The sequence below is a fragment of the Talpa occidentalis genome, unplaced genomic scaffold (genome assembly GCF_014898055.3).
Source record: "Talpa occidentalis isolate TD23 unplaced genomic scaffold, MPIMG_talOcc4v2.1 talOcc4.14, whole genome shotgun sequence".
NCBI lineage: Eukaryota > Metazoa > Chordata > Mammalia > Eulipotyphla > Talpidae > Talpa > Talpa occidentalis.
The window spans coordinates 81,553,073-81,580,049 of record NW_023601433.1 but is presented as its reverse complement, the minus strand read 5'-3'; the positions used below and the strand labels follow the sequence as shown (position 1 = coordinate 81,580,049).

Genomic DNA, 26,977 nt, shown 5'->3' with positions numbered 1-26,977 from the left:
TACTGGACAACCTACCTAGGACGCTTAGTTCCTGGCATTGCATTTTCCCATCTCACCAGCAGATGGAGACATCGCCCCGCAAGGTGGCATTGGTGCAACTGTTGGCAAAGGAATGACAAGGACAGAGGATGCCTGAAGCTGCACTGTTGGGAGACTTCTGCAGAGGTTTGAGCACCACTGTATACACTTGTGGGGAAGAAAAAGAGGCACGTGGAACAGCAAGGTTGCAAACAGCTTGAGGTCACTAACTCCAAGTGTCCCCAAAATGAAGATCCATGGGAGAGTGGGGGAACACATTTAAAACAAAGGTTTCATGCAAATGAAGATTAAATAATTATATTCTTATGCTACATCCATTCCAAGGAATATTATTCATTAAAAATCAAATGATGAGGTTAGAGTTGACACTGAAAGCAAAAGAGACAAAAGAAAAATTAGATAAATTGAACTTCATTAAGATTAGACTTAGGCTTCAAAGAACACCATCAAGAAAATGAAATGACAACCCACCAAATGGGAAAAATACTTGTAATCATTTCTCTTATAAGGGACTTGTATTCTCTCTATATATAAAGAATTCAAAGAACAATTCAACAATAAAAGACAGGCCAATTTGAAAATAGGCAAAGAATTAGGCTAGCTCTCTCTCCAAAGAAGACACAGAGATGGTCACTAATGACATAAAAAGATGTCCATGTCATCATTAGCCAGCAGGACCATGCGAGACAAAACCACAGTGAGATACTACATCATAACCAATATATGTCTATAATAAAAAAGACAGTAAGTGTTGGCAAGGACCTGGGGAAATAGCAACTTTTACATGGCAAAGGGGAATGTAAAATGATGTAGCAGCTGTGGAAAACAATCTGGAAACTTCCCAAAAGGGAAAACACAGCATTTACCAACATGACACATGACCTAGTAATTCCACTCCTAGGCATATACCAGAGAACTGAAAATGTCAATAGAAAACTTGTACAGATCCTGGCACCCTACATCCACGCTCACGCACATGCACGCCTCTTTCTCTGCTTGGTGACCTCCAATGTGGCCTGAATGTCCATTCAAGAGCCATTCATTTGGTTACAAATTTTAATTTTTGCAGTAAAAACAAAAAACAATTTTGTTAAATATATTAGTATATGAGTATATGTGTGAAGAAAAACACACACCAAGGAATAGAAGTGGTTATCGGTAGGGAAAGGGTTATGAAAGGTTTTATTCTTTTTTTTGCAATAAATTTCTATAATGCAACATATTATTTCATAATTAGAAAAAATTAGGAGACATATATGTGTATTTAAAAACAAGTCCTTTGATTCTGTAAGTCTTCCCTGCCCGCTTCACTCGTGTGTGTGTGTGTGTGTGTGTGTGTGTGTGTAATCTTGTATTATAGATAGTGGTATAATTGCCTGTCTTCTCCAACAGATGTTATATTATCTGAAGGCAGAAACCGTTTCTAATTCATCATTCTATCCAACATCCGAAAATGCCTGTCCTTGATTTACACAGCCCACACCACTAAATAGCAGTTAAGTACTCATTGCCTAAAGCTCCTATGAAAATTGTATTTTAGACTTTCCATCCTTTGAGGGAAAAGCAGTCTAAATGCCACTGATGCTTCACGTTAACACGGGGGATTATTTCTCTTGTTGCCCTTGCTGGGCAGGCAGGCCGAGAAAAGGCAGGCACTGGAACTAGAAGGAACAGCCAGCCCCCTGAGGAGTCTGTTGTGCTTTTAACTCAGCACTTACTACCTGCAAGGCTCTGATTAGTCAGCGAAGGCCACCCGAACAAAATACTGCAAACGGGGCAGACTGAGCAACAGAAATGCACCCTCAGGTCCGGAGGCTGGAAGTCCAAGATCCAGGTGTGGGCGGGTCTGGTTTCTCCTGAGGCCTCTCTCCTCGGTGGCGGATAGTCACCCTCTCCAAACCCTGGTCTCCCTCGTCTTAGAAAGAACAATCTTAATGGTCTCCTTTTCATTCAATCGCCTCTCGAAAGGTCTTTCTCCAAATAACTTACATTCCAAGGTAAGGAGATTGGGACTTCAGCGATGACTTTGGAGGGACACAACGCTGCCCCTCAGTCCATCCCAGTCAACACAGATACAGCAGCCTTCTCACCGAGGCTGGGCTGGAAGGCAGCTTCCCTTCCGAGACAGGCTTCAAGAACCCTTCTTCCAGGGACCAGCAGGAGAGAGCAAACATTTTGATTAAATCAAGGATGATCCTACCTCAGGCCAAACGGGGAATTTCAGAGCAAACACAAAACCTGTCCCCCACGGAGAGCCTCCCCCTTGGTGTGCAGAGCGGGGCTGACATACTACATTACATGGGCCAAACGTCCAGGTCCAAGGGCATGAGGAACCTGGCTTCAAGTCAAGTACCTGACCCAAGTCTGTTTCCTTGAACCGTGTCTGCAAGGCCCACGTGCCTCGTGAGTGGGGTGTGGGCTGAAAGGCAAGGCCTGTAGTCTCACTGTTCCCCAGGGCACCCAGGCAAGAGCTGCCACAGCCACATGCACGTGCTCCACCACACAGTGGAGGGGCCTCCTGCAAAATTTAACCTGCACATGCCACCAGTCTCTGCAAAGCCAGGAGAAAGAAGCCCGGCCCCCCTGAGAGGGTGCCTCTGTAGACAGGTGCTTCCTGGGCTGGGCGAGGGTGTTGAAGAGACCCAGGGGGCATTTCGTGCTGGGCATGGGGAGAGGAAGGAGGGGGCCTAGTGGGCACTTAGCAGCCCCAGGTCTTGAGCCAGGCAGACGGCAGGCCACATCCCCAGTCCCCGTGTACAGCGGAGTCTCATTCGTCGTCACCTTCAGCTGCCTCTCCATCGACGGGAACAGCTTCATTGTCTTAGGGCAACACAGCCCAGGGCCCAGCATCTCTCAACAAGGATTATGCCGAGGACAGAAAACCTATGGAATTGGTGCCACCAAGTGGTACAGAAAGCAATTGTGGGCGCTGCCCGCCCACCAGAACCTCGGTCTTCACTCATCACCTCTCCCATCCGCGTCCTCTCTTGAAATTGCACCTGTGAGCATCATTAACAAGGAGGTTGTCCTGAGGTCTGGAAAGGCTGTGGAAGAAAGACAGGACTTCAAGGTCGCATCTGACTGCGTCCAGAGTTCTTCCCTGCACTAAATCAGGTCAACAAGCATATTTGTGTCAAATAAATGAGCCCAGTCGACTGCAAAGCAAGCGGCTGCAAGACTATTTCCAGCTTGCCAGCGGGCCCTGAGCAGGCTGCGGGCAAAGTTGGAGAAGCACCCCTGAACTGCTGCCCAGATGCAAACCTCTCAGGGGACACAGTCCAGAGAGGGCTCTCCAGGCCTCTGAGCTCCTCGGGAAGGCAAGCAGACGCCAGTTCACTCAGCACCTGCCACTGGGGCCCACAGGACGTAGAGCAACTTTAACGATGGACGTCCTTCATACTCTCAAAGAGCATCACGTAGCCCAGATGCCTGACACAGCAGAGTTGGCTTCGGGGGAGCCTGAGATGCCTTCGGTGAAGATGATCTACCCCACACACCTTGCCAGGTGATCGACAGGTTCTTTCCAACTGTTTCATAGTTTTTTTTAAATTTATTCATCAGTGCTTCCCTGAAGTTAGTTACAGGCTTACGAATTTAGAGCAGGGCTTCCCAATCTTTCTCTCAAAAAAGGGGAGTCTGCCTGCTGAGACTGCTTTTCTCCTCCCCTGCTGAGGCAGGAATGTCTGTCACCAAGGCAGAATGTCAATGACTTTATTTGAGAAGAACAAAAAGTCTTTCTTCCCTACTGTGTAAAAATCAGTGCAGAAAAGCAAAGCCAAACCTGTGTACAATCACCAAAGGGCTCGCTCGCGCCTCTAACTTGGCTGATTCCAGAGGCCGGAGGATGCAAGGAAAATGTGCACTTTCCTCCTCTGTATATTAATTAGCTGTAATTAGACTGAATTCATCCAGCAGGACTCTACTCTTATTCATGTATGAATACGAAGTACACATTTCTGCACAAAATCCAGCAAAACTTTACATGCCAACCTGAACGGGCAGCTGTCCTTGGTGGCTTGGAGTCTAATCGGACCTTTCTTTCTCTGTCATTTCTGCATTTAAAAATGGTATTTCCTACATTTTAAGGTTTCTGTTTGTAATTGCAAAAGAAGTGAAGGGGAAACCTTTTACTGAGCAGTGACTAGAGGGGACCTTATTAGGAATTCCGAGATGCTCTGGTTTCTCAGGTGAAGCACACCTGGGTCATCTTGCCCTTGATTGAGGCGGCTCCCTGGGACGGGCCTGTGTCCCTGCCCAAAGGCACTGTTTTGGGGATGGAGAACACGGCAGCTGTTTTCACAGGTGCAGAGCAGAGACCTGGTAAGTTGGTCCCAGCAGAGAAGATGATGCTGTTGACTTAACCTCTGAGGAGGAAGCGGCAGGCAAGGATGAGCCCTAACGGCAATCTTCAAGAGAGTTGGAGGAAGTTTGGTTTTGAGGGAAACCAGCCCCAGATGGCTGGTCTCCACCCGCCCTGTGAGAATCAACACCACAGACAGGACAAGGTCTTGCTTTAATAAGGGTGGGAATCTGGAATCTGCAGGATATCTTAGTGATCCCACTCATTTAACAAATGAGGAAACCAAAGCAGAGTTTCCTTTACTCCAGGTATACAAATAACGCCTGTATGTTTGTCAATAAAATTAGGCTGCTAATCACATCATTCATACCCTGTTACACACATACCACACCCCTCCCTAGTAACAGTGAGGTGTAGCTGACAGAGTCTGGAATCATGAATTTGACAGGTCACCACCATTTTGGATTCTTACACTTTGGCCTGTATATACCATAGTGCACACAAAACTTACAAAAGAACAAAGCCCAGAGACTGAAGAGACACCCATCAAAAACTATGGAGACACCCACATACAAAAGTACATTTCTGGTAGGGATATTCTGGTCCTTGTGAGTCCATGGAACATGCAGTCCTGAGAAGCAATGAAACTGGACTCCCCTTCGAGTATTTGAGTAATTTAACCCTTTCACCCACTGGTTATAACTGGTGAGTTGTTTGGTTCATTAAGTGAAAGGGTGTGCTTTTGTTTGACACAAAGTCCGATGACTCAGCTCCCACATCAGACACATCAGGCCCCACACACAAAGGTAAGTGAGTGGGTCCGCAGGTCAGAATTGGGCACCCATGGGCCTCACGGCCTCATGCCACTCAAGGCTGACCCAACAGTCCATGCTGATTGCTCCGCTGGCATCCATGTAAGCAGACAGGACAAGGAAGGCAGCAGCCATCTGACTGGCCAAAACCAGTTCCCTAAACTGTATCCCAAACTGTACTCACACCCTAACTTGGCAAAAAGAACCCACACAGGGAGAGCCTGGACGGCAAGCCACCGACATGACAGGCTGTGGTCAGGAAGGCCCTTGTGGGAAAACTCATATCCCACCAGCTTCTTTTTATTTAATTATTACTACTTCCTCTGCGCTGTCTGTTTATAGAATGTGAGTTTCCAAATGGACTCTATAGTGGCATTTCCACTCCCTCCAGAGCTGCAAATCTGCAGTGGGGGTCAGGAGCTCTTAGAAACCTCCAGGTCACTCCACCCCCAGAGGGTACCCGCCCGGACACCCTGTGGCAGAGGCATCTCCTAGAGGCGGCACTGGCTGGTAGAGACCTGCAAGGAAGTCGCTGGTCCCATGGGATTTCAGGGTAATTTAATCAGCAGCACTTCAGCATGGCTGAAAGCGAGGGCAGGAAAATAATAAAGTCAGCACTCAGCTCCTGCACTCTTCTGTTTAACCTGAGAGGGAGACTGAGCCAAGAGTGGGGCCTTTCCACCTCAACACAGCTGACCTCGGGGCCAGGCAGCTCTGGGTGACTATCATGAGGACTGTCCCGGGCACCGAAGGACAAGAAGCAGCATCTCTGCCCTCCACCCTGGCAGCTCTCCTCCAGCGGGGACCAAAAACTGTCCACTGCCAGCCTACTGCCCAATGGGATGGGCAGGTCACCATATATGAATGTAAATTGCCAAGTAAAACAGGGAAGAGGGCTCATCTCACTACAAATTAAGTAAATACAAATTAGAACTGAGACTTGGCCCCAAAGAATTAAAAAATGATACTGTGGGGTTCCTGAGGATACTGCAGAAGAGACACTGAGACTGAATGGTGAGACTGAATATGGTGGAAAAAGTTATTAGATCATTATACAAATTCATAGTAGCGGAAAACAAAAAATCTGGTAACAAGTTTAATGGCCTCAGCAGGGGATTAATACCATTGTTGTACATCTACGAAACCAACACCGTGTGGTCACTCAAAATCACTGTATAGGCCTACAGATTACAGAAAGATGTCCATTCTAGGAATGTTTTCAAGAGGAAGTGATTTTGTTTCTGCTTAGAAGAGAGAAGAGAGAAAAGACTGGGGCTTATCTCTAGGTTGTGTGATTTGAGATTATTACCTCCACCTTCATATATATCTAAATTATCTGAAATTCTTTTTAAGCTTCAGCATGAGATCTTTAAAAAGTACAAATAAAGTAACAGCAAGAGCTCTGTTGTCACCACCCTGACTCCCGAGGAGCCCAGGGATCCCACGCCAGCCGGGCAGACTTGGACTGTGTGCCACGCACTGACCCTCGCTCAGGGCCCTCACAGCCTCCCTGAGAGGCAGAGGCAGGCCCATTTGACAGGTGACGGGCCTGAAACTCAGACGAGGAAGCAAGAGTGCCAAGGCCATGCTGCCGGTTAACCGGATTCCCTCCCAAGAAGAGCAAACCAAATAGCCAACATTACTGCACATTTATAATCTATCTGCGAATTCCAGTGATTGGGAAAAACCTTTGCTTGGGATCCTGCACCACTTCCTTTGCAGCCACACCAACTGACACAAGGGCCCCGGTGTCGGCTTTGGGGGCAATATAAAAGCTGCAGAATCCTATCAGCTGCATTTCCTAGAATGGCCCCAGGGGTTCTGCCACGGGCACCAGTCCCAGCATCCCTACATCACAGGCCACAAGTGCCAGACCTAGCAGAGGGACTGAGGGTGCCTGTCTCTGTACCCTTTTCCCAACCGACTGTATGCTTCCTTCCTAGGGAGCTAGTAGTTCCAGCGATGAGCATGGCAATTAAGAGTCAGAATTGGGTAAAATGCTCTGAATTACCCAATTACTGTTAGCCCCAAATCCTGAATATTTAGTAAAATTTTTGTGTAAACTAAATTTGTTTTCACCCCTTCATTGACCTTTACCTAGAATCTGAGCAGGTATCACACATTTTGCTAGGCTCCAGACATACTCAGGCCCCTATTCTAGAAAGCCACAGTCAAGGGATCCAGTGTAAGGAGCAGGAGGGATGCAGGGCTGGAAGGCTGGTGAGGCGGGATGATGAGTGGGTATTTCAGGGGCGTCATCACATAGCCTGCAGCCTGGGGATCTTCCAAAACAGCAAACACCCCTAATTTACAAAGTCCAAAAACATATTCCAGGGCCAAATGAAAATGACTTCTGGATTACTGACCAGCTTGGCTATTTGTGCCACCTCTCCCCTGCATGAGCCTGGACAACTGAAAACGAGACGCTCTCCAGGGAGAAGTTTCCATGAGTCAGCGCTAGAGCTGTGAGAGGTGGCGGGAAGGACAGCGGGCCCGGAGGTGAAGTTTTTGTTTTGGTTCTGCCATTAAATCTCAGCAGGGACTTGGGAAGTCACTTCAGTTTCCTCACCTTCAAGATTAAGAGACACAAGTGAGCTTAACCCTCTTTCACACAGTTGTGGGTACAGCCTGCAAACGCCCTGGATACCTGAAATGTGCTGGTCAAGAAATCGAGTGTAAAATAAACAAACTCGAGTTGATCTGTGATAGAAACTGGCTTCACGTTAAATCTGTTGCACGTTGCTCAGTTCAAGTAAGTGCAATGGAAGTTATCCCAGTGACAATCGGCAGAAGACAGACATTCAGACACCACAGAGGACTGGAAAGGATAAGATAACAGGCATGGACACACACGTCTTCCATCTGCAGCGTCTGAGTGAGCGCTGGTGACTGCACACAACAAGCGCAGAGTGCGGTGCACACTGGGTAGATTTCTTGGGACCTAATATTAAGAGAGTTTATTTAGGGGGACAACTACTTTGGGGAGACGAGTGTACGCACTAACAGGAGTTAAGGGGAGTTATGATGACACTGCAGAAACATACCGGAAGGCAAACCGGTCCCAAGAAAAGGCTCCACTGGAAAAAAAACCCGTTGGGCGCAACGGTGAAACTGGTGTCTGCTCCAGGTCCGCAAGCTGAACGGCCAAAGAGTGAAAAAGACCGTGCCCAGTCCTGGGGTCAGGGACGACCACCAGGTAAGTGTGTTTGTCCCAGTGACTCCTGAGACCAGACAGTGGCCTGTGCGAGGGGCACGACGTCCTGACCTGAGGACAGACGCTCATCGCCTTGACCCAGAGAGATGTCTGGTCACACTAGAAACACAGGGGAAATCTCAGCGATGACCCAGCAACACGCAGGCCCCGTCTTCATTCACAGCCCCACTAAAGCAGATGTAAATTTTTAACAGCACCATGAGAGGAAGTTAGGTTTCTTCTTTGCAAATCACTGGGAAACCAAGTATCTACATGTTATGTCCCCCAAAGTGGAAAGTAATAAAGGATGGTCCGTTAGAGTCAGCTGCTACACGTTCTTCTGTCTAGAAATTGTCCTAACACAGGGCTTTCATACGGAGATAAGGAAAAGAGGCTGCCAGGTTTTCCTGAGGTACCTGCTGTCCCAGGCCTTTCAACAGAGGCACAGGACTGAGGACAAAATCCCCAGGACAATGGGTCAGAATTTCTGGGTAAGAGGGGGTGCCGGCATGGGTACACAAGCACAGCCAAAGCCCACTGGAAAGAAGCTGAGGGCACCTGGTGCCGGGTGCTGGAAAGCCATCCCAGCTTAGCACAACTGCAGCTTCGAGGTTCTATACCATTCCTCTGAGCAGGACACGAGGTTCAGGGCCCATTCTGAAGATGCTGCTAAAACAAAACCAAAAGCAACGATACCTTGAGAGAACATCCACATTCTAAGAGGTCAAACATTTTATCTGGGTAAAAGGACGATTTTAAGTCATGAAACTCAAGAACACAAAACAACAATTTTCATGAATATATTCAACTCTCGAGGCAAGGCGTTTTCCTATATAAAACATAATTTTCCCACTATTCCCAAGGAATCCAATAAATAACTTTACAGTGAAGGCCCGGATGAGAAGCAAGCCACCACAGGTCCCGCAGGGGCGGCTGCAAACTCCGGCAGCAGCACCCAGGAGCACCCACCACAGCTGGCCGCCGGTTATCCCTTTAGAGTGTGACCGGCTGGGGCTTCCAGGCTGGCTCACAGAACAGCTCCAGCTGGTGAAGCCGGTGGGGAGTGAAGCCAGAGGACAACACAAGACGAGGTCACAGCCAAGGTTTCCGCGCAATGCCCCGCTCTCCTCAACAGGCCGGAGGACGCCGCGGCCTGGCTTCAGGCTGCGAGTTCTTCAGCGTGGCCTCGCCCAGGCAGCACATCTTCTGTACCCATCACGCGGGAAAGAGTTCAGGGGGGCTCTCTCCATAGCAGTACTTTGCTATGGGGTCCCTATAGGTGTTCTCGTGCTGCACGCTCTGTTGGCAAAAGGGAGACGAGAGCGTCATGAGAGCGAACAGGGTCACACACCTCCCTCTCCCAAGAGCCAGGTCAAAGCCGCCTGGGCCTGCTGTCACTCTCCCGCAGGCGTCCAGCCGAGCCCACCTCCAATGTCACTGAAGGGCCCCCAGGCCCATGGAGCAAGGGAGGAAAGCCCAACACAGATGCCGGCGAAGAGCATTAAAACGAACATAACATCACAGCATGACTGGGTTCTTTTCATGCACACTAGTGAGTTCTTAACAACCTAGCTAGGACCTGGGCAACTCAAACCAACTAATTTCTCTCAAATTAGTTTAAGTTGGATTATGATCTGACCCTGTGCTTCAAAGAAATTCAGTTCCTGGTATGAAAACCTGCGAAGACAAAGGAGGAGCACTTCTTGTTGCTTTCCTAGTTTTATGGACCTAAAGATTTGGCACACGAGCCAAGTCACACAATGCCACACAAGCCTCATTTGGCTAAGCAAACTGGAAGTGTGGTTTAAAACAATCGTTCCTGATGGCTAATTTTTCCAGCAATTTGTTTTCATACAAGCAACTTGGGTTTTTGGCTAGTCTAGAGTTCATTAATTAGTCCATGAGCAACACTAAACAGCTAAATTGTAAGTACTAATCCAAGTTACAGACAGACCGCCAAATCTTCCCATCCCTGGGATGCTGCTATCGAAATAAATTGGTGACTGGGCAATCTCTTTACAATAAAAAGACAGGCAGCAAGTTCATTCTCTTCACCAACCACTGGAAAGAACACCTGGGTTTCAACAGCTAGAGAACGAAGACACTTTGTCTTTCCCACAGCATTTCTCAGAATGAGAGAGACTTGACTGAGTCAAAGTGAGTGGCCTGTGCGGCTTCCGCCACGCCTCTTTCAAGCCCATTTGAGCAGAAAGCGCCTCCAGCACAAGCACGTCCAGATTCCCTGTTTGCAAATGCTCATGCCATAATCCCTGAGACATCTCCCAGTGATGACGAAGGCTCCAAGAGCAAGCCAGAGGCAGAAAGAGAGGCACAAATCCACAAAAGATGGACCGCAGAACCCGGGCAACAGGCACAAGAGTTCCCAAGAATGACGACATATGAGTCCAATTTCTCATCCCAGCCAAGCACAATCTTGGCGGTGTCGTGCATGCAAGCCAGAAGTGTGTGCAGGACAAACGCACCTGCTGATTTTACCAGCCGCAGGTGCCATGTCTGTGCCCCACAAGCACAGCATGCCAATACGTATTAAGAGCTGACAACCTACATATTTATTCTGTATTTTTAAACATCCACCTGGCCCCTCCCCTTGAGTAAGTGGTAGAACAAACTACTACTTACTCTGAACAAGTAGTAGCTGGGAAGTCAAATTCAAAGTAAGAAGAGAATGTCTCTCGGGAATTGGATTATTAAAAGTCCACCCCAACTTAAAATAATTTAAGCTTCCACTTAAAGCGGAGACATGTTAATCAGCTAGGGAGTGTAAACTGATTAGACTTTGAACAAATATAAATACTTTCAACTTTTCTTCTAGATCCTGCCCCTCCCCAAGCTACATGCTTCACAGCTTCTGACCTGGGACGAGGTCCTGCATTTAGCCAAGCACAATTCAAAGTGATCCTCCACTGCCATGAAGAGGTTCTGGAAGGCCACGGCTGCCCGGTTCAGGAAGCGCTCCAGGAGCAGTTGCTATGGAAACAAAAGTTAGCACCTGTAATAAACTGCAGACCAAGCCAGCCCAAGGTAACCTTGGACAGTTCTCCTAAACTAAGAGAACACTGACAGGGCCAGGGGTGGGGGAGGGAAAAGTGTGTTCCAGTGAGCATGGGCGACTGGCCCCATGATGGTCCTCTCTGCAAAAGCACAGCATGCAGGTAATGGGGTGCCCCTCCTTTATTAGAGACAGAGGCTATTTCCCAGCAGCAATTCCTGACACCCACGAAGTTCCTGTCTCAGTTCTACCTTCAAAAGGATCTCACCCAAACAAACAATCTCATGCTTAGAACACAAAGCCAAAAAGCAGGGAGACGGGCCCAGGAGCCGCTCTGACCTTGTTGGGCTGCAGGCAGCAGGAGACGCAGTGCTCGTAGGCACTACAGCAGCCGTTGGGCAGGCAGCCGTCACAGCAGTACTGCTTTGTGCTCGCCACGCTCATGTCACAGCAGCCATTCACCAGCAGGTCCTTCCTTTCACAGACGTATCCTGAAGGTGAGAGATTAAGCTGAGTATCAAACTAGAGTTCCCCCACTTCCTCACCTGGGGAGACCGCCACACAGGGTTACAGAAAGTGCTGACAGACCCTGGGGGCTAGAGCAGCCTCGGTGCAAATCCCAGATCACAGCCTGAGGCCAGGGTCTGCTTCCCACGCCAGGGTTCGCAGGACTCCTAAACAGCCAAGTAATAACCAGGCTCAATGTGGATCTATCTAAAGCAACATTAGTGTGCTGTACAGGCCTGATTTCATCTTCGTGCACAGTCACACCTAGCTTTCCTGCTCTCACCTTTCGTGTATGCCTAACAAAAAACACCATTTTCTGTGAAACAAAAATCTGAAAACGGGAAAATTCACAGCATTTCCCCCAAAATGAAAGCCTTGTAAAAGGAATCATTTTTTTTTTTTAAAGATTTATTTATTTATACAAGAACGGGTACTGGTCAGAGGCGCAGGAGGGTGTGAGAATTCACCAGAGAAAGCGAGGAGCAGAACAGGCAGGCGGACCAAAGACACTGCTGAGGGGAGCAGTGGGTGAGGCAGGAGAGGTCTGTCACGCCATATGGGTTTCTCCCTAGCCGGCCAGGAATTGAACCCATACTGCAGAGGCTGTGGACAGCTTCACAGCGCAGTGCTCAACCCACTGCGTCACTGGGGAGGCCCAGGAATCCTATTCTTTACAAATATCTTTTAAATGCTGACCACTTATTTAGTAGTTTGTGGATTTTTTTTTTTTAAAGATTTATTTATTTATTTATACAAGCACTGGGTACAGTCAGAAGCGCGGGAGGGTGACAGAATTCACCAGAGCCAGAGCGGGGAGCAGAGCAGGCAGAAGGACCGAAGTACACTGCTGAGGGGAGCAGCGGGCGGCAGGAGAGGTCTGCGCGCCATGCGGGACCCTCCTCCGGTGGCCGGGGAGCAGCCGGGGATCAAACCGGCACTGCAGAGGCTGCGGGCAGCTTCACAACCCAGCGCTCAACCGCTGCGCCACCGGGGAGGCCCAGTTTGTGGATTTTTTTTAAAGAGAGGCAGTCATGTCTAACCTTTACATATTGATCAAGGCTGCTATTCCTAAGTACACATACCAGAGCCCTACTATCCCTCTGAAGCATGTAATGTGAGTTCTCTAATACCCAAGGAAGAAAGAACATCCAGTTCCCTCCACTCCCATAAATCTCATCATCTCAACACATCTCCCCCAATCCTGTCATCTCATGCTCAACTTCAAGGAAAGACTCCCCTTAGAAACCTGATTTATTGCTCAGATTGCTAAACAGACATTTCGCTACATCCTTTTGGGAATGAGACAGAAAAGATGTACGGAGAGGTCCGTGAGGAACACCTCTGGCCCTTGGGAGACTCCCAGGTGCGCCCCGAGCTCACAGGTACTGCGGGGCCCACGGGTGCAGAGCAGCTGTTCCCAGCCTCATTCCATTCCAAATGCCCAGCTCCACAGTCCTCAGAGAATGAGACTCGGCAAAGTAGAAGGTTGTTTTCAGAAACTATTCTGGAAAACACAGTCTGTGCAAAAGCAGGAGGGACCAGTAAAATAACAGTGGAAGAAACTAAAAGAGCCTTCACTTAAACACTGGGGAGACTGAGGTTTCGATACAACCAGACAGATGCCAAGTTCTATGAGAACTGGTGCTTTTTGTTCTTCTTGTTAACTATGCTGTTGGATCTTCTAACTTAAGAGAAGGTGACTCTAATGGTATAGGAATTGTTTCTGGGACTCTTTTTTTTCCCCAAAGATTTATTTATTTATGCATCCAAGAACTGGGGAACAGGCCAGAGGTGTGGGGTGTGAGAGGATTCACCAGAGACAGAGTGGGGAACAGGACAGGCAGACTGACTGAAATACACTGCTGAGGGGCGCAGCAGATGACACACGAGAGGTCTACTGCACCATGTGGGTAGCTCCCAGGCCAGCCTGGGATCTAATTCGTGCTGCAGAGGCTGAGGATAGCTTCACAGTATTGTGCTTAACCCCTTGCGCCACCAGGGAGGCCCAATTTCTGGGATTCTTCATAACTATTGTTACTCACCTTTCTCACAGGGATTATAAACAAACATACAAAAAATCCAAATAAGCCAAAATTCTGCCCCAAATGACAAATACACAGCATTCCTATCACCTCTGTGTCAAGAAGATGTAAATACGATGTGCTCTAAACTCCTCCTCCTATTGAAATGACCCTCCTTTTCTTTACCACATTGTTAAGTGTCAGCATCTCAGGCTTCCTCCCCACACCCAGTGCTAGCTTCTAGTATTCAGCCTTCAAACTCTGATCCTCCCAACTTCTGGTGGGAGAAAGCTCAAGAGTTCTCTCTTGCACCACCACTTCCCACAGGAGCCCTGTAAGACCACAAAACCCAAGTGTGCTGGCATAGACTAGGACATCAACTGTGAACCTTTGCATTCGAATTGGTGGTCTGTCTTAGTAACATGTTATGCTCATACTTGTGATGTCATCTGCTGGCTTCAACAAATACATTCTTGCAGTTTTCTTTACTAAACTGCTTACCATCTCCATATTCATGGAGGCAAAATAGTGTCTATGGTTCTTGGGACTTTTTATGGATTGATTTCTTGGAACTTGCTACTCAAGAAGCCTGAGAGTCTCTATCTCACTTGCATTAGTCAGAAGAAAAGTATTCTTTTGCTAGCTACAACAAGTTGTTTCATAACCTAATACTTAATATTACAATCAAGGTATAAGATGTTAAATGTTCTCACTAAGTGGCACACAAACAAAACAGCCTATGAGGAAAAGAGCTCTCCACTCTAGGTCCACCCAGGTCCACCCAGGTCCACTCAGGTCCACTCCAGGTCCATTCCAGGTCCTGTCCTTACTCACCTCCAGCTCATCTACCTGTGTGTGGATTCCCTCTAACTTCTTCCTTCATTTCCAAATAACTTATCTCTGGTATAATGCCTTTGAGATTGTTTTAGGAAAATTAGGGGATGAAGGAGCTTGTTTGTTTTTGCTGGAATGTAAAATTTTAAGAAACAACAGAGCATGTAGTTTTCATTTTAAAGGCAAGCAAGCGTCTTTGTTTTGCTGAGCTTCATCATGGACAGATAAGAGTAAACAGATGGTTACCTACATCAATGTCATCTCATAATCCATGAGACTTTGAAATAGAGTAAAATTTACTCATGCAAACAAACCAGATTATTTGCAAACCACTAGCTGAAAGAAAAAAGACCAACCAGGGAACTCTGAACACTGGATATTAATGTTAATTAATTGCACCCTTTCCTGGTGTGATGATGGTATCACACTTATGTGTTAGAAAAGAGTCCTAAGCAATCCTGGTTAAGTTCCTTGAGCTCCTGGTGCCCATGTCTTCACCGATAAAGAGAGGATAGCAGTATCCACACCTCATAGGATCACTGCAAAAATTCAATTGAGATATTCGAGAAGAGCATTTTGCTCCGTGCCCAGTATGCACTGAGAACTCAATATGGGTACAGTATTTGTGGGTCTCTCTTTGGGAACACCGAATCACACTGAAAGTGTTAAGAGATCTAGCAGGTTTCTAAATCCCAGGGATCTGAGACAGGAGAGAGAGAAAAATTCAAAATACAACACTTGATGTAACATGAAGTCAAGGTAATACTGTCTGTCTCTAACTGGGGCCAGGCAACGAGAAAAGTCGGGGAAAAGGCATCAAAACAAGCACGAGAATGTTTAAGAGAAACACATGTTGAAAGGGCATAACACATCCTGAAATTACCCACTCAGTCAGTCTGCAAGTGCAATTTCCTAGGTGCCAACACTACATGGACGTTATTCAGATCACCAAGGAGGAAAAGGGATTACCCCACGGAGTTCACCATCAAGATAAGAAGATCGACAAGATCTGAAAATAGCAGGGCTGGTAAAAGACTGGCAGGAAGTAGCCTCGGGGCTAACACCTGACAAAATGCTGAAACTGTTAAGTTACAGGAACTTAAGAGATTGATCAAACCAAGTTATTCTGACATTGCAGGGAAACTTGAATGAGTAACTATAAAAAGTCAAGAAGGTGTGAAAAACATGAAAATGAGCAGAAGGGAAAAGGCAATGTAGAAGAATCACTATTTAAAAAGCCCTACGAACAGCCATGCCAGAGTATTTCACTGACTGCAGGAGGCGCGGAGCCAGCCTTACCCAGCTCGTCAGTAATGAGGTGCTTCCCTTGAATGGAGTTCCGGCACTGGTTGCTGGACCTGCTGCTATTGCCCAGGTTAAATTGCACTTTCCACGGAATGGGCTGATCCTGATCTTGAACCTGGAGGAGATTCCGATCTCTCACTGTCCTTTCCTCCTACGGAAACCATAAATGAGAAGGTAAAGTCACACTTCTTGCATTTTCACCAATTTTAATGGAAACACAGTAAAAAGACAGAAACATTGTAAAAAAGCAAGCATTGCAGAAATCTGCACTGCCCTGGGATGAGCAAAGTCTGAGCCAAAGTCATAAAGTTAAAGACAAAGTAAACCTGTAGGAAAAATACATTAGAGCTATTCTTCAAAAATGACTTCTGTGAAGGATCCTGCATGTGTGGGGATAAGGAGCAAACTCTGGGTCCAGGAATGTGGTCCTGAACGAACTCCACCCCCATCTTCACATTTACAAGATCTCAGGCATCAAGGACAACTCCCAGCATGCCTGAATCTGACTTCCTGGATTGGGGGATAGGGGTCACTGGGAACTGGGGGTGGAGTTAAGCACAATAACTTGGTTTATAACTGCAAATGGGGGGACTGGGCTCTCTGGCTTCTCTAGCTCCAACATGCATCCAAGCACTTGGAGGAGAGACATGGAAGGAGACACATGGAAGAGAGACATGTAGAGACACTTGGAAGAAACATGTGGGTGAGAGACACATGGGGAGGCTGCTCCTGGCCCCTGGTGGAGACAAAGACAGTATTATCTTGAGTTCATGTTGCATCAAGGGCTGTAATTTGAATACTTTCCTCTCTCTCCTGTCCCAGATCCCTGGGATTTCCTTAGCCCTTTCTTGTGGTTCGCCACCAGAAGATACCTTACACTTGTGGTAAGCGTGTGGGCCACAGCAGCTCCACTTCAGAAAGAGCCTGTTTGGCTGGCATCTGCCCAGGAGGGAACAGGTAATTTTTAGTTTTATTAGGAATATCATCCTTCTCCCTCTACGAACACTAATTCCATTAGAAATCTATCACAGTAGAGTATACTTCTTTTTGCCTTTTTGTGCACAGGTGGTGCTCCCCTCAGTAGCACACTAACAGATTAAATGCATATTATAAATGCATTCGAAAGTATTAATTTTGGGGGGGGGGAATTGGGAGGGGGGAAAAGTTTTGAACATTTTCTTTCTGGTGACAAATTCTTTTAAAATTTTTCATATTAAAACAAATACACTGCAAAATAGAAAGTAAAGTTTAAATACATGTTTAAGAGAAAACTTCAAAGAAATTTTTCAACTGTCATTTCAGACAATAACCAGACATGTCCAGAGCACAAGGTCACTGTCCTATGCAGTTACGAGGGCTTGAGTGGTAAACATGGGAATGCAGTCAGGCACCTCATATCAATGCTCTGGTCAGCAGACCACAGACAGGACAACCCAGGTGTGCAGCATGCTGTACCTTCTAGATGTGAGATGACATCTGAACCCCCAAATCTCCTAACGAGATGTTTCTTAATGAGTTTCTGCTCATTTATTTTTTTTTTTTTTTACAGATTTATTTTATACAAGAACCAGGGTACAGGCCAGATGCGCGAGAGGGTGAGAGGACTCACCAGAGACAGAGTGGGGAGCAAAACAGGCAGACTGATGAAATACACTGCTGAGGGGAGCAGCGGGCGAGGCAGGAGAGGTCTGCCACAACATTTGGGACCCTCACCAGCTGGCCCGGATCGAACCGGCGCTGCAGAGGCTGTGGATAACTTCACAGTGTGGCACTCAAGTGCCTGCACCACCAAGGGAGGCCCAGTTTCTGCTCATTTAGTGAGGTATGACTACACAGGATTAGAGGCTGATTTCAGGGGCAAGAAGAACATCAACTTTCAAATTTCTTCCATTAAAAAATACTGATTATGTAACTCTTACAACGTGTGTTTTCTTTATGAAAGATGAGAATACTCCAGTCAGCCAGCCAGCCACTTACCCAGATATGCGAAGTGAAGAGCTGCCTAGAGGCAGCCTTTTCCTGGTCTCTAAGCTGCTTTCAAATTGCCTTTTTTTTTTTTCTCACTATTTAAGAAGTTAAGGAGGAAGGTGTCTGAGTGCCAGAAAACAAGCCATGCATGAGACAGCGTCTTCTGAATTCTGTAGCCTATTGTTGGGAAACAGTCATAAAAGACTCTCTCCAAAAGGCTTCTATGTCCTTTGTAAACACTGTACAGTCTAATGGAGTTCTGTGGCTTTGACCATTAAGGATGGTCTGTCAAGTGTCACCATTTGAACAAAAGGGACTAAGCTTAAAAGTTTGATGGCAAAGGTTTCATACTTTTAAAAAATGGAAAAGATGTTTATATAGTTGCTAAGATTTCTTTAGGGAGGTAATTTGGGAAGGATGATTAATATTTGAAATATATGCTTTGGTACAGTCAACACATTCTCTATCCTAAAGACAGCACTGTGCAGTCAACACATTCTCTATCCTAAAGACAGCACCGGTGTGTAGGGTACGCCTGCGTAAATGGTAGAAAAGGCCTGGAGACCCAACGACAGAAAGGTGACAAAGTAAACCCCTGAAGAATTATGGCTAATGCAAAACAACCTACACACCACTGACAGGTATTTATTTATCTAGAGTCCTTAAACCTCGCGTACATAGTGAATTATGTACAGACCTTAAAACAAATTCCAGTTCCTGAGCCAAACTGAGTAGATGGGACCAGGGAATCAATAATTTTAAGTGCCCAGCTGATTTTAACACAGACATAGGCTTGTAGACCACTGTTAAGAGTATTATGTGAAAAGAGCAAGTTACAGAAAATGTGCAATATTAACACATGTTATACTATGATGATAATTACAATAATATACACATACAGGTTTGTGAGACCCAAGATAAAGGTATGGAAGATACACTACAGATGATTAACATGGGAGGGACACAGGTTATTATTAAGTTTATATTTACCTTTGAAATGAATTCATTTTAAGTTTAAAATAAAATTTAAAAAACCACTATTAAAAACAGGGCTATCACTAACAGGAGACACTGAGTGAGGGGTTGATGAGAACGCTCTGCTATCCTTACAGCTTTTCTGTAAATTTTTATTCCAAAATTAAAAGTTTAAGAAAAAACAAAAAACATGCTTACCAACATTAGAAATGAAAACTGCCCACAATCCCATCATTTAAAGGTGTATGTACGGCTGCATATTAACTTCTAGCCTTTGACCCCAGCATTTCTACTACAAATTAGGGTGCTTTGCATCCAGCTCTTCTTGACACTAATTGCATGGTAACCAATTCAAGTACCTACATTATCTTGATAATTACATTTTCAAAGCTATACAATAATCTATCATGTTGATGCGCTATGATTTAGTAAACACATCCTTTCCAGACCAACATTTAAGCCCACCCCAGGTTTCTGTTACAAGCACTGCATGAAAAATGTAAAGTTTTTGCTTGTTCTCTTGAACAATTTGTAGTAATTCCTATGAGCCGCAGAATCAACACTATATAGTGCCCAAGAACTTCCCAACAGAATCAACACTATATAGTGCCCAAGAACTTCCCAACAGGTACAAACACCACTTGTGATAGTACCAGCATTTAAAGAAGCGTTTACAGCTTTACCACCATAACACAGGTACTGAACATTGTTCTTTAATTTACTCAATGTAAAATAGCCCCTCAAGGTGGCTTTAATTTCTAATCTGCCCCCCCTTTTTGTTTCTTTTAAAAGAAAGAACTGGCCCTAGTAGGAACAAGATGAGTTATACAAAAATAACATTTGCACTCCTCAGTGCAAGAAGAGGAGCGAAGCACAGAAGCCTTGGGAATATGGAACAAATCACTTAGGTGTGCACTGCTTACTACTGCAAAATCACACACCTGGCTCTGCTGGGACCACATCAGTGACCTGCGTGATCAGCTATGTGCGAACTAAACTGAGCTCCAAGTGCCACCCTAGATAAATGAATAGCCATAAAGACGATTAAGAGACAACTCAACATAAAGTAAATTGGGTCCATCATAAGGTTAAAAGTGCTCTTAACACTACTCTCAGACTATCCTGTTATTCTTCCTGAAGGAAAACAAGAGTTCACAGACAAGTGTGTCCCGGAAGGACCACTTCCACACAACTGTTCCTGGTAAACAGGAAATCAATCCTCCCAGCACTTGACCTTGTTTTCAAACGTGAATATTCGAGACCTTGCCAAAATAACTGTGCAAGAGTAGTACAACCAAAAAGGATGATTACAAGAGACTGTGTATGACATAACGGCAACTGCAATGAATGAATGCACACATTCGCTTTCCTGAAGGTCCAGTCCTGCAGTGTGTGAAGGGGCTCTGTGGGGATTCCTTCACTGGGTAAGTGGTTCTGAGCCTTTCCCTAACTCCTCCCTCTACCCTAGCAGGTTGTCTCAATCTTAGGCTTTTATACATACACATATTCATTCACAATCCATTCAAAAGCATCAATTTCTTACAACACTTTAAGCATGTACAGAGAGGTAAAGGTAGTCTGGTTCTCCAGTCTCAAAAAGCCCTAAGAGTTAGTTGACAAAGGAGATATGCACCAAAATCAGCACCTGTCCACATGGAGTACCCTCTAGTATAAAGAAAAGAGGAGGAGGAAAAAGGAAAAAAAAAATTATATATACACACACACACAGAACTTTCTTCATAAGTTGTAAGGCGCTACAGAAATGTTTTCATTAATAATGTAAGTTACTTAGCTGCTGGTTTTAAGGATTTATATTAGTAACTAACTATCCTGTCTACTTTCCAGGGGAAGAGCCTAAGGGTCAGATGAGATAAACGCCCCACATAAGTAGTAAAACACCTAAACAGAAGTCCTTGTATCATTCAAAGATGTGCTTATGAATCTCAAAAAGGGGATGGGGGAATAAGGTTGTGATAAATGCCAGAAGGCATCCCAAATGCTTAATAGTTAGAGAATAAATAGAAAACTTTAGTTATAAAAACTGCACTCAATGAAGAGGTTTTAAAAATGGGCAAAATATGAAGGAGGATGCCAAATTATACAAAAGCAACATGAAAAATGACAAACTATGCCCAAATGCACACAGTGGAGCCCTCTAACCCGCGAGATTCCAGGTAATCCTTTTCTTCCTTCAGCCTGTGCAGAACTTCACAAACTTTCCGAAAAATATATGTACCTTGTTGACCAGTGAAAAACAAAACAACAGCTTAGCAACTCTCTCATGAATTATTACACTTAGTACCTAACATGACACCAATTTACATACAATTTCCTTATAGCTGAAGGGGCTAGTCTATTCTCCAGGACTTAAGCAAATAGCAGAGACTTCAGGAACTGCTCCTCCTGAACAAGCAGGAGAAACATGGACTCCTCTGAGAGGACCTCCACAGACCCTGCAACTTCAAGCCTGGAAATGCTTTCATCTCAGCTCAAACACCCCACCTAGCTAGGCCACTCTGCACCTCACCTTGCATCCTTCCTATCATAAGCTATCATGGGAAATAACTTTCTGACTTGCCACCGCTCCCTTACTCCCGGCAGAACATGGGCTTGAAGGGTAAGACCTCATCTGCTTTGCTGCCCACTGTTGCTCATCGTGTGGCAGACAGTGCCCAGCACACAGCTGCTATTCACTAAACATTTGTTAAATAAGTGGGCCCAATTCACTTGGCACTACTCACCATTCCCAATCCTCTTCCCCTATGGCATCCCCACCGATGTCACTAATTTCTCCTGCACTCCCATCTCTACAATTTCAACTATCCCCCAAAGCATTAATTAACAGGAAAGCCAAAGAAAAGAGGAATTCAAAGCAGTAGAGGGTAATCAACTATTCTCTAGGCAAAAAAGCTGCCACATCTGCTGTGAGTTCATGGTCTCACAGAAGCAGAGCTCAGGGTCATCTGGAACTTTAAACTTTTTCAGTCTCTTCTGAATAAATTCTTCCCCTCCAGCCCCACCCACCACCATCCATTCCACAGCACGTCCATTTTACAGATGGAGAACCCAAGGCTGGGCAAAATGGAGCCAACTGGCCACAGGTCCCCTAGCTCCCGAGTGGTAGCATTGAAAACCACAACAAGGAGTGGAGAGCACTGGCCACAACAGACAGCATTGCTCCAGGTTTCTGGCCCCAAGGGCCCTTTCCATATACAATCACAAATTACTAAGGCCCCAATAAATAGATTTCTGAGGGCTATGGTTATTGATATTTATATTAGAAATTAAAGCATATATTCTTAAAATATTCTAAATACATTTTTACTCATTTAAATAACAATGAACCCATTAACTGTCAACAGTTTGCTTTGTGGGGGAGGAAAAGTTTTTCAAAAGAAAATACAGAAATTTCATAAGAAAATTTCTTTTTTTATATTTTACATTTTTACATTTTTTTAATATTTCCGCAAATCTCTTTCAGTCTAAGTTTATGGAAGACACAGCTTATGGATTCTCACGGCTCCCTCTACATTCAATCTGATGCAGTATGTTGTTTGGGTTAAGGCGTTTGAAAATCTACCTCACACATGTGTAAGCAGAAAAGGAAAGAGTGTTTTAATAGTTTCTGCAAATAATAATGGATATTCTCTTTGATACTACATCAAAACTTAACAAGTATAGTTTCTTAAAGGTCCACTATATGAAAGCAGCCTGGGAGTTCCTCAAAAAGTTAAAGAGTGACCACATGGGCCACCAATTCTACTCCTGGGACCAAGAGAACTGCAAACATTCTTGCAAAAACGAAATCTCGCACACCAACATTCACAGCAACATTATTCATAAAAGCCAAAAATGTCTATCAACTGGATAAAATGGTGTAGATGCAAACTATGCAATAGTATGCAGACATGAACATGAAATACTGACACATGCTACAACATGAACAAACCCTGAAGACACTGGCTTCTATCTGAAAGAAGTCAGACCCAGAAGACATTCATATGAAATGTCCACAGTAGACAAATTCAGACAGAAAGTTGACCACAGGTTGCCAGGGGTTGTCAGGAAGGGACACAGAGACTATTGCTGAAATGTTTCTGGGTGTTGCTTTAGCTATGGAGGAATCAGAATCTGAGAAATGTGTAAAACAGAAATTGTGCCAACTGTTTTGGGACTCAAACATTCCCTCTCTGGCCCCCGCCCCCAAAAAAACTGATTATGGTCCTAGATCAGTTTTTTAAAAAAAATACACAGTAGTAAGAAAAAATAAAATGACAAATAGGTGCACTGGAGGGCTTAAAAGATTGTAAGGAAGGTCACATGGTAAACAGCGTCAAATTCAAGACATGAAAAATGAGGAAAGAGCAGAGTGAGAAGAAGTCATTCCAGTTAAAAAGACTCGCTTGTTTGTTCCAATATGTGAGTGCTGGTGAACTGCCTGGCAGTATTCTAGGGACTGGGAACCTTTGAGCAAAAGCAAGACAAGGCCCCGGTTCTCGAGAAAATTACTTTTTTGACGAGAAAGTAGGGGACAACAGATAAACAAGTAAATGAACAAGAACTGCTCAGTTAGTGATTCTGACCACAAAGGAAATACAGCAGGCTTATGGAAAAGGACCTGAGATAATTTAGACTCTATCATCCAGTGTGGCCTGACCTGAAGTGACATAGGAAACTCACCAGGCAGAGTTCTTGGAGGGGAGTCTGGAGTTTTGTCTCAGTGCAACAGGAACCCAAAGAATTGAACCCAGTGAAGTGCCATGATTGATGCTGTAAAGATTATCACCATCTCTGCTGGGTAGGAAGTCTGTTAGGGGACTGCTGTAGTGGTCCAGACAAGAGAAGCTGGCAGCATGATTTAGGGAGGCAATTAGGAGACATCAACAGATCCAGAAAACACTCTGGAGGCAAAGGCAATTCTTTGGATGTAGGGAGTGAGCAGTGAAGGAAAGAGGAATTGGTGTTTGTGGCTTGACTACTCAGTGAACATCAATGCTACTCAGTGAGCCTGGGACAGCTGGGATTGAGCAAGTGTTAGCGGTAAGAATCAAGAGCTCTGTTTCTGTCAAGTCTAAGAAGCCCCTACAACACATTCAAAGAGATATCAAGCAGAAGATGGGATTTAAGAATTTGGGGTTGAGGCCTCCCTGGTGGCGCAGGAGTTAAAGTCTCAGCACTATCAAACTATCTCCAGACACTGCAGCCCAGGTTCCATCCCCAGCCAGGGAGCTGACCCACATGGCGCAGCAGACCTCTCCTGTCTCCCCGTTGTTCCCCTCAGCAGTGGATTTCAGTAGATCTGCCTGTTCTGTTCCCCACTCTGCTCTCACTCCCCATACCTCTCGTCTACACCCCAATTCTTGTATGCATAAATAAATTAAATCTTTAAAAGAAAAGAATTTGGGGTTATCGGGCCAGGTCTAGGCCGGAGTTATAAATCAGACTATCGAAACAAACCTAGATGAATCACCTAGATCACCTCAGTTGAGTAGGGAAGACAGAGGTTTGAGTCCTGACCTTCAACAACATTCAGAGGTCCATGAGACAGCGAAGGGACAACACGTGGCCATAAAAAGGTGGCAGAGAACACAAGTCACAGACATGCTATAGCTTACAAGGTGTCACCCACACTTCAAAGTGAATCCAAGAGGCTTACAACACAGAAAACCCAGTGGCCCAGTCTGTTTGCCAAAGTTTTAGTTGGGATACAGTTCTCTGTCTTCCTTTTTCATAGCTTCCCAGCCCCATCAGCTAAATCTAGGGTGACCATGTGGTTTACTTACCTTCTACTCTTGTGTATTTTTCATTTACAAATTTGAGCCAGGAGAGTGACAAGGAGAGATTTTAATAACTACATCAGCACAAACCAGAGTTGCCCGGGGTACATCCTGGGGGCTCATCCTTTCTAAAAACCTAAATGCTTAAGTTGGACTTGCAAACAAACTTACTAATGCTCTGGGGATCATTTCCCACCAAGCACCCTGCCTTTTCTCCCAGAAAGTCTCGAGTGGAAAAAAAGACTAAGAGGGTGAGGAGGTGACAAGAAAATCCCACCCAAATTCTGCACCTAAAGGGTACCTTGTGAGTCCGACTGAGTCATCCAGGTGGACCATGAGCCCCCAAATTAAAGGAAGGCCAAGCAGGACAACCCAACCCCCCAAGAAGCGGCGGGAGACTGCATTGAGAAATGCACACCCGTCTTCGCGCCAGCCCTAGCAGGTGGAGGCACGCAGGTGGCTCGAAGAGTAATCAATCACCAGGGCCGCCGGTTCGAGTCCCAGCCCTGAGCCTGCCTGGCCGCGCCTTCTTGCCCAGGCACCCACGCAGCGTGCTCAGCCCCGGGACTGGCGTGCCGGGAGGCGCCCCGCTCCCCAGACACATGGGCACCGTGGCTGCAGCGGCAGCACCCCCGACCCCAATGGGGGCAGCGGGGCGGCCGGCGGCGGGGGGGGGGCGACGCGGGAGGGAGCGCGGGCGCCACTGACCTGCTTGAAGGTGCTGGTGAGGAAGTAGACGAGCGAGAGCCCGAAGACCAGGGCGAGCACCCACCTCTTCCGCAGAAGCCGGCGCCACACCATGGCCGCCAGGTTCACCATCCCGGCAGGCCCGGGGCCCGGGCGGCATGGCCCCTACGCGGTCCGCAGCCTCATCTCCCACCGCGGCCGCCGGCGGCCCCGGGCCCAGCCAGCTCCCGGCAGCCCCTCCGCGCCGCCCCCCGTGACCCCGGCCTCGCTCGGCCTCCTCGCTATTGGTCCCTGAGGAGCGGCGTCTTCTGATTGGCTGACATTCAGGAAGGGGGCGGGCACTCGTGCGCGCGGCGCGAGCGGCTGTGACGGGGTCTTAGCGCCGGCCGCGCCACCAGGGGACGCGCCGCGGAGAGGCCGGAAGTACTCGGAAGTCACGTGACCCCCGCGCCGCGCCAGTGATTGGCTTGGAAGGACGCGAATGAGGCCGCTGTGATTGCAGAATTGTCTGGGCAGGTAAAAGAGAACGCTTTTTCCCCCAATGTAGTCTCCTGCCCTTGAAGTCCTTGGGGCGTCTGGCGCTGAGTGGGGATTGCAGGAATGAAAGACGCGCCGGGCTTGGTGTCCCGAGGGCACCCCCTGCTCCGCGTGCACTTGAAGCGGAGATGCTCTCGCTGGCATCTCGGGGCGGTCGTGTAACGGCCCGGGGCGCAGTTTAAATCATCGCCTGCATCGAAAAGCCTCGGGGTGATCCTTCCTAGGGATGTAGTATGGTGCATGGAGCCGAGGGTTGAAGGCGTTTCACTCAGTGATTAAGATGCTTCCCACGTGTAAAAATGCATTCCAGAACTTGATGTTGGGGTAATTGTGTTCGGCCTGCTTCCCGTGGAGACCCTGAAGCCTCTCGAAAGCAAGAAAGTAGCATCTTGGGCATAGGACTTAGAAGGCGTGGCAAATTGGTGGATGGAAGCTTGGGGGCCCTGTTTCATTTTCCCCATGGATTTGCCAGTGATGAGGGATCATTGGGAGGAGGGGCATTAAGTTGGAGGGGCATTGTGAGTTTTTGAAAATTATTTTCATAATGAGCTTTTCTCCATATGTGAAGATGGTACTAGTCACCCATTTCTTAGCTGATTATCCAAAAGGCAAGGAGAGGGGTGTCGTCTTATCTTGGTGACACAAGTGCTGTCCCCTGAAGAAAGCTGGTTGGGATTAGCAAGTCATTTAACAGCCAGTTATGGTTGCTTCTGAACTAAGATTCAGATCCCATCTGTGCTCCAGGTACAAAAAAATATTCAAGGGGGCTAAACTTGTCCATGGGAAGTCTGTGGCCTTTATTTCTTCTCTAGGATGAAGGGAGCAAGGGATCCAGAAAAAGGTAACAGAGACCCAGAGATGATTTATTCATTGTATAAGTATTTGATGTGTGCTACGCTGTGCCAGCCAGTGTTCTAGATGTAAAGGGGCGAACCAGGGGGACAGGATCCCTGCTTTTGTGGCATTTACATCCTAAAGGGAGACAGATGATAAACAAGTCAACAAACATGTA

General features: G+C 46.4%; 2 protein-coding genes across 9 annotated transcripts in view; one reads left to right on the top strand and one right to left on the bottom strand.

Moving 5' to 3' along the window:
* The window catches only part of SPRING1 (SREBF pathway regulator in golgi 1), a 157,519-nt gene extending 131,890 nt beyond the window's left edge, over positions 1 to 25,629 (bottom strand). For 4 of the 5 annotated variants that reach the window (XR_008551882.1, XM_054695312.1, XM_054695313.1 and 1 more), the window contains exons 1-4: positions 25,450 to 25,629; positions 16,016 to 16,172; positions 11,694 to 11,845; positions 11,219 to 11,332 (exon numbers count right to left, since the gene is read on the bottom strand). Coding sequence is in view for 4 of the 5 variants with exons in the window: in XM_054695312.1 (XP_054551287.1) it covers positions 11,219 to 11,332; positions 11,694 to 11,845; positions 16,016 to 16,172; positions 25,450 to 25,560 (534 nt within the window). In the remaining variant the exon portion in view is untranslated. Of the gene's footprint in view, positions 1 to 1,301; positions 9,644 to 11,218; positions 11,333 to 11,693; positions 11,846 to 16,015; positions 16,173 to 25,449 lie in introns of those variants that run through there. The other variant, XM_037511104.2, reaches the window with a different exon arrangement.
* Positions 25,630 to 25,851: 222 nt separating this feature from the next.
* Positions 25,852 to 26,977, top strand: part of RNFT2 (ring finger protein, transmembrane 2) — a 63,074-nt gene continuing 61,948 nt past the window's right edge. The window contains exons 1-2 of one of the 4 annotated variants that reach the window (XM_037511100.1): positions 25,970 to 26,289; positions 26,778 to 26,974. The gene's annotated coding sequence lies outside the window, so the exon portion shown is untranslated. Of the gene's footprint in view, positions 25,945 to 25,969; positions 26,290 to 26,777; positions 26,975 to 26,977 lie in introns of those variants that run through there. The other 3 variants (XM_037511099.2, XM_037511102.2, XM_037511101.1) reach the window with 3 other exon arrangements.